The 7600-nt window shown below is 40.7% G+C and overlaps 1 protein-coding gene across 1 annotated transcript; it reads right to left on the bottom strand.

Annotated features, from left to right (window-relative positions):
- LOC137281317 (uncharacterized) lies at window positions 1-4654 on the bottom strand. The gene is made up of 7 exons (XM_067812490.1): window positions 4633-4654; window positions 3623-3825; window positions 2231-2294; window positions 1654-1832; window positions 1008-1177; window positions 386-578; window positions 1-162 (listed from the first exon to the last, which is right to left on the bottom strand). The coding sequence occupies exons 2-7, from the start codon at window positions 3819-3821 to the stop codon at window positions 26-28; spliced, it is 942 nt and encodes a 313-aa protein (XP_067668591.1). The 5' UTR covers window positions 3822-3825; window positions 4633-4654; the 3' UTR covers window positions 1-25.
- Between the last annotated feature and the right edge of the window lie 2946 nt (window positions 4655-7600).

Here is a 7600-nt window from a genome sequence, read left to right as displayed (position 1 = left end):
TTTTAGAAAAGTATTTATTCCGGATCTAGTTTGTGGCGGCAGAGGTGTCAGTGTTGGTGCCCAAAAGAGCTCCAGCAACGTGTCCGACGACGGTCTGTCCGGCGTTGGAAACAGTGTTTGCCATCTGATTAAGGGGATCCTTCATGTTGGTGAGGGTTTGCTCTGAAGAAGAAGATAGAACCAACCGTTATGTCATGTTATTAATATCATGAACAAATGATTACCTACAGGCGAATTGCTAGGGACTGAAGGGAGCGCAAATGTGAAAATGCTTTCGGTCTGGTTTTAAAGAAGGCAGAGGCAAATACTCGTGATGTGAAAATATCAACTCCGTTTGAGAATTCATTATTTCTGATTTCATTCTGAAGACAGCAAAGCCACGTACGCATGATGTCACTTCCTGCTGCCTTCAAGGCATTGAGGGCGTTAGCGCCATGCATGACCACGGTTCCGAGCTGAGATCCAAGAGCCTGGAGGTGGGGCTGGAGCTTCTGTCCGAGCTGGGCGACGGAGTTCTTGGCAGCGTTGAGGAGGTTGGTAGCACTGGTCTTAATAGCATTTCCAGCTGAGGTGGCAAGCTACAATAATAATAATATCATCCTGAAATTAGCCGTTCAGCAGATTCTGCGGGAACGCATTATGTTTCGTTTTCATCTATACTCGTTTCATGACCAGCCTTACTCTGATGATGTTTTGTCTTTCTAAAAGACGTTATTTCGTTTCCGGGTAGTATCCTGCTACCTCTGCCTTTCCTCACTGACAACTACACCCTAAATCTGTCCATATACCCTTTATGTAAATCCTGTCCGGGCAACGGATGACCATATATCTGGCGTCTTACCAACCCCAGATGCATTTAGGCTAAAAGCACTCTTGATTCCAAAGTCAATGGTTGAAGGGTGTGAGTAATCTACCTATTTCGATTCCAGTTCTGTTACCCATTATCCATTACGTGTGCCATTTCTATATGTGCCATAAGAGAAATGCCATGATAAGAAAGAACGTACGGTCTTGACACCATCAACCATTGGCTTGAAGGTGCTGGCAATGTTGTCGCCAATTCCTGAGAAGAAGTCTGTGAAGGCGTTCCTCTTGGTCTTGATGAGGCTAGAGATGACCTCCTCAGCCTTGTCCTTGATGGTCTTCAGGAAAGAATCAGCAATAATGTTGTGGGTGGCTGTGAAACAAACGTTATCCAGAACATGACGATCAAGTGAAAAAACTGGCAATTCACATCAACAGTGGGGGAATTTTACATGTTACATGTTGAATATTTCACATGTATTGAAAACGATAAAGGATAAAGGATAAATGGCTATTTTGTTTTATTTCTATTTTCACACGCAGAGTGAGATCCCATTTGAATGGCATACATGTATATGTCGCTTGAAAACATATTCGTCTGAGGGAAAGAAATTTCAGATGAGCGAGGGAAGGATAATTTAATTAATGCAATTTTATCTTCTTCTTTAATGCAGTCAACCACACGTCAAATGTGTATCTATGTAGCCAGAGACCCTATATCGGGTAATGGACCATTGAATACCTGATCACAAAGCGTTCTGTTCGGAACATACAACTAAAATAGTTCCTATTGACAATACAAGGAAGGCCTTCGATTGCGTATTAAGATAGGCCCAGCACAGTACTCACTGACAAGCTTGTCGACTTCACTGATGACCTCCTCGGGGGTGATGTCCAGCTTGGACAGTTTGTCCATGACACCCTGCAGACCCTTGACCAGGAAGCTGAACACGTTCTTCATCTCACCCGTCAGAGTGTCCACAACTTTGTGGAGTGAGGACTCCACGTTCTGGAACACGGCTGGAAGGCTGTGGCAAAAGACGAAATGAGCACAAAATAAACAAAGGATGCAATTGACCAAACAACGTAGAAAACAGTGAAATCTTTACTTTAGGATATCCAAAGTAAGATGCACATATGTTCAAAAACCTGCATCAGGCGATGCGACATGATAGCTTCGGGCTACTGGGCTACCCGACTGATCAAGATATCTTACAATCAGCAATTTGTTCAGCTTCCAAAAAGACTTAGAAATTCCACCCAAATCATATTACATTTTTGGTCATTTGGTATATTCATGGCATACAGATTAAGGAATACAATTGTGCATATACAAAGCAATGGAAACATTATGCTCATCGGGAATCCGGTATTGGTATTGCCGCAATAGTGCTGTATGTGTTCATCAGCACTTATATATACATACTGGAGGTCTCTGGTAGAAGAGCCATCTTTATCAGAAAGAGCATTGGCAGTGTTCAGAGCCAAAGCTGAAACAATAGATGGGAAAAGAAACATGACTCAAGGTCGACTCTAATCTATAATTCATAGAAACCTGGGAGGAACGTTTCAATTAGCGCATGCCTTGGGGGCTTACGTCTTCGAAGGACGCAAGTAGCAAGAAAATAGTGCTGACAAAACAATAACATGAATGCAATAATGATAAATCTTCCAATGGAACCACGAGCTGTAGATCCTGATGGAAAATATTAAAGGTGAGAAACCTCAAACCTTACAAGAACATCTACAACAACCTTGAACATAACACTCGCACCAACCCCGTCCCGCACCGTGCAGTCAACCACATCCATTCATACTGACCGTCGGTTAATAACGTTTTAATTGTGTACTTTGGGTGTAATATAATAAAAAGGGGATACTGTTCCATATTTTACAATTTTGCTGTTTTCCAGTTTGCTGTTACATGATACAAATGTGGGTAAATGTCCTCATTTGCGTGACCAATCTGGATCTGAACACGCTCCTGCAAAACATCCTAAGTTCTTGGGCCACTAGCTATTGTAAAACTACAGGCTAGTCGAGTTGTTAACGTGGCTAAACTGAAGTTATTAGACACGACTTGAAATTTTAGTGGACATAACCGATGACAGAATAAATCCTTGTGGTTTCAATAACTTGTTGGAACCCACCCTTATAACAGCTTGGCACCAAAACAATAAGCTTCCGGGATCAAACAATATTCTTCAGCATGACGAGTGAACACTTTATCTACACAATTACCCCATCATCAATACACTTCAGCAAAGGCTCTAGTACAATCTTAACGACTGTAGGTCAACTTTAAAACCAACATTCTAATCACGGTATACAAAATATACAGTTATTAAAACAAACGATGGTTTGTTGCCAAAACGTTTTGCTAATGTTTTGAATTGAGATTCAATTTACCAATGTGTACTCCAGTAGTTTTACATGTATGCTCTGAAGGGGCAACTATTACAATTGTACTCTAATGAGTCTATTTTAGACAGTACAGAGCTATTATATGGGTCCTATCTTAAGCTTGGAACAGCAGAGTCTCAATGTTAATTATTGTGGTATTGAGTCTTCTCAGTTTGTTTTGAAAGAAAGAGATGGTATGTCATAATCTTATGTAAGTTGACGCATACAGATATGCTTGCAGTTTTCATATCCTACATCCATTGATAAATGATAGAAATGAGGAAAAAAATCACACGTGAAAAGGAGCATTAGTAGAATACGATCAGAATTCTCAATAAATATTACGTAGTACTAACTTCCATATTTCTTAGGCAGCCATAAAAAAACACAATTAGAAATAGATTACAAAACATGCCTTGAATGCCTTGGGAAATGAGAGTCTTTCCTGCGTTAATTCCGGCATTCAGAAGGTCAACTCCAGTCGTGTCCAGTTGGTGCATGAGTGAGTGACCAAGGGACTGAAAGACGTTGGTCAGGGAGTGCCCGATGTCGGTGAAGACGTTGGCCTGGGCCGTGGCCAGAAGAACAGCGGACAGAATGAACAGGACCTTCATGTTGCTGAAATAGAATGTACATATAACAACACACTGTTAACATTACTGCTTTGGTAACTCTGAGATTTACTTGCATGTCATTCTTTGTACATTGCGAAAGAAAAAAATGGGGACGAATCAGCACAGGTGATGATAAGCCGTACACATGTGACCCCAGTCTCAACGTAACGAAATTCCCGGTACAAAATTATGGACCTCGGGCGCCTGGTGATCTTTGAGATTGGAAAATGAGTGCATATGGTTTTACGCCGCTTTTAGCGCCATGGGACACCGCAAATGGACCTGGCTCCAAATGCACCCCTGTTTAAAAAACTACAATAAGAATGTGCCTGAAAGATACTAACCCACAAAACAACCCACTAGTCCGAAATTTGACGGAAGATACGGGCTTCATCAATATGATGACCATTTTTATCACTTCATAGTCTTGCATGATTTAGAAGTGTGTTATAACGTCACAAGTAGGAGAGAGTGATATAGTACAAAATGGCCCTATGAAATCCACTAGTCAGTCGGGCCAGTGACTTTAGAGATTTTCTGGCCCGACTGGATTATTACTAACCACGGGCTAAAGGACAACCAAGTGGCTATTTGGCACACTGAAGAAGAGGAATACGTACTACCGGGTTTCGGCTGTAAGAGTAAGACATCTCACTCGCTCGCAATAAATCTTGTATCATATTAACAATTGCCATTGTTAATTTGGCTCGGATAAATCTGAAACAAATTTGTAAGGCTGCAAAAACAAAGACAGTCATACCACTGCCAGATGACATGGAACAGAAAAAAATGCAAAGGACACATTTCTCACCTTTGGTGCTTTGGTGGACTAGTAAGACAAAGGTCAGAGGCTTGGTTGGTGTCTTTTTAAACGATTTTTTGCTGTCACGTGGTCTGCCATACCTGAATGTAAATTTAGCATATGGCACGAGAAATTAGGACGTGAAATGTAAGAATTATCTGTGTATGTCGGTCAGTGTAATCTGACGTAAGTGCGGCTGCTGACCATCCTCTTAGACGGGCCACCAGCGAAGATCACAACAGAGGATATATGTCTGACACTGTATATAAGCAACGGAGGTTCACAAATTATTTTACGCCGTTTAGCTTTGCTTATTAGTGGCGGATAATTAGATAAGTTCTATTTAAGAGGTAATGTATTTTCGTTGTCATGACAATATCTACTAAGATAACAGCGCAAAAACGTTGTACGCTGATTGCGCCAGATGGGGCTCTGTTTGTACGTATTCTGCTTAACGCAGGACTTTGTTGGTTGACGCAACACTCAGCAATATTTGTTGCTTCACACACCACTCAACCATACTTGTTGTTTGACGCAGCACTCAACCATATTTGTTGCTTAACAAAGCACTCAGCAATATTTGTTGCTTCACACACCACTCAACAGTACTTGATGTTTGACGCAGCCCTCAGCAATATTTCTTGCTTGACACAGCACTCATCTATATTTCTTGCTTGACTCAGCACTCAATTCTATTTGTTGTTTGATGCAGCATAAAACCATATTTAATGTTTGACGCACCAATCAAAAATAGTTGTTGTTTGACGCAATACTCAACTATATTTGTTGTTTGAGGCAGCACTAAACTATACTTGTTGTTTGATGCAGCACTCAACTATATTTGTTGTTTGACGCAACACTCAATTCTATTTGTTGTTTGATGCAGCATAAAGCCATATTTAATGTTTGATGCACCAATCAAAAATACTTGTTTGAGGTAACACTCAACTATATTTTCATGCAACACTCCGCTATATTTGTTGCTTGATGCAGTACTCAACATTACTTGTTGTTTAACGAAACACTCAACTATATGTGTTGCTTGACGCAGCATTAAACCATGTTTCTTGTTTGACTCAGCACTCAGCAATACTTGTCGTTTAGGGCCTCGCTCAACTATATTTGTTTTGTGACTCAGCACTCAGTAATATTTATTGTTTGACGCAGCACTCAGTTGTATTTGTTGTTTGTGGCAGCACTCAGCAATATTTGCTGTGTGACGCAGCACACAGCAATACTGGTTGTTTGACGCAACACTCAAATATATTAGTTGCTTGACGCAGCACGCAATTATGTTTCTTGTCAGACGCAGAACTGAACTGTTTTTGCTGTTTGACGCAGCACCCAACTATATTTGTTGTTTGACGCAGCACTCAACTATATGTGTTGTTTGACGCAGCACTCAGCAATACGTATTTTCAATGCAGCACTCAGTAGTATTTGTTGTGTAATGCAACACTCGCAAATTTGCGTTGTTTGATGCAACACTCAACTAAACTTGTTGTCTGACGCAGCACTCAGCAATAGTGGTGGGATGATGGCTTACTCTAACCTTGATCTGGCTTTTGAGATGTGGATGTATCATTCTCAGGCGATGTCTTGGATTGAATTGTCAGCACATTCTGCATTCTCCCGACCTTCAGTGTAGTCTAAATGTCTATACTTTGGCGGTTGGGGAGCCAGTGCTGCATAGGGAGCAATTGGCTAATTAAATGAACCAACCAAATCGCTTACAGTTAGAATTTTTACAAAGAGAATACCCCGAACTCAAAATTTTTGGCAACAGTTTCTCTTTTTGGAAGAATGTGACAACGCTGAAGTTTATTTCAAGGGTAGTTTCAGAGAGAACATGGAGGCCACCACAATTACCGACTGATGATCTGAATTAGTCAATTCTTTTTGTTTTAATTTGACACAGTAAACTGCGTAAGTGTTTCATCTTTCTTTGCCCTAATGTGTATCATTATGTATGTCAAGCATCTGACAAACCCAAACAAGTAATCACAGCCGCACCCTTGAAATCCATCCCATCATTTAGAGACCCACTGATTGTGTCGATCTGTAGTTTCATGAAAGGTCAAGCAAGCAGTACTATCATGTATTCTTCCACAAGCGTCCACAACCTATTCCTTGACGGAAAATTACAGCTGGTGTTATCAACATGGCTTTAGTAAAGTTCTACTGTATATTTGCCAGAGATTCGACTGTTAAGCCTTTCATTTCATGCTAGTAAATTCTAGCAGGCAATTTGCAAACGGGCATACTGACTTCGCATCTCTGAATACGTGTTAGGTATGTAAGCCTGATTCTCAGATAATTTTAGAGAGGATTCATGAGACCCTTGCGAATATTATGAAGACTGTTCTTGTACAGTGAAGGACTGAGATGATGTAAGTTCAGGTGAAGAGGCTCATCTGGAATTTTCTAGAACAGCTATGACTAATCCGTTACATATAGAATGAAATATTTTCTAAAATAGTTCTAGACTACTAACTTGGGTAAGTGCTTGTATCTGCATCAAGCAGATCGTTTTTTCCGTGTTCATCCCGCCAATGTCTCTTTTGCCAGTTCGACTAAACATTGTTACAAGAAAGGTATTAGTGTTAGTGATGTCAGGGGCGGTGGGGTGGCCTAGTGGTTAAAGCGTCCACTCGTCACGCCGAAGATACAGATTCTATTCCCCACATGCATGGGTATAATATGTGAAGCCCATTTTCTGGTGTCCCCCGCCGTGGTATTGATGGAATATTAGTAAAAGCGGCGTAAAACTAAACTCACTCACTTTAGTGATGTCACTGTTACTGTAAGTGTAGTGCCGTTGATTACCATTGGCTCGACTAATGTTTACATTTTTGTAATTCCTATTGAGTTGTATGCCAAATTATTTTTATAACGCAGCTTTCATAAATGCTTTTGCCATTGCCTATAAAATAGGCATTGGCACGTTACATATTCAGCCAATATAACCGGCATTCGA

Source organism: Haliotis asinina, chromosome 4 (assembly GCF_037392515.1).
Source record: "Haliotis asinina isolate JCU_RB_2024 chromosome 4, JCU_Hal_asi_v2, whole genome shotgun sequence".
In the NCBI taxonomy this organism is placed as follows: Eukaryota; Metazoa; Mollusca; class Gastropoda; order Lepetellida; family Haliotidae; genus Haliotis; species Haliotis asinina.
The sequence above is the reverse complement of the archived record's forward strand: the minus strand, read 5'-3'. Positions and strand labels throughout refer to the sequence as shown.

What these genes read in the sequence shown, in the direction of transcription:
- LOC137281317 (XM_067812490.1), bottom strand. Translation starts at nt 3,821, where the DNA reads ATGAAGGTCCTGTTCATTCTGTCCGCTGTTCTTCTGGCCACGGCCCAG. An exon ending in CATTTCCCAAGGCATTCAAG is followed by an intron (nt 2,295 to 3,622) that starts GCATGTTTTGTA and finishes CTATTGTTTCAG; the next exon opens with CTTTGGCTCTGAACACTGCC. An exon ending in TGAAGTCGACAAGCTTGTCA is followed by an intron (nt 1,178 to 1,653) that starts GTGAGTACTGTG and finishes TTTGTTTCACAG; the next exon opens with CCACCCACAACATTATTGCT.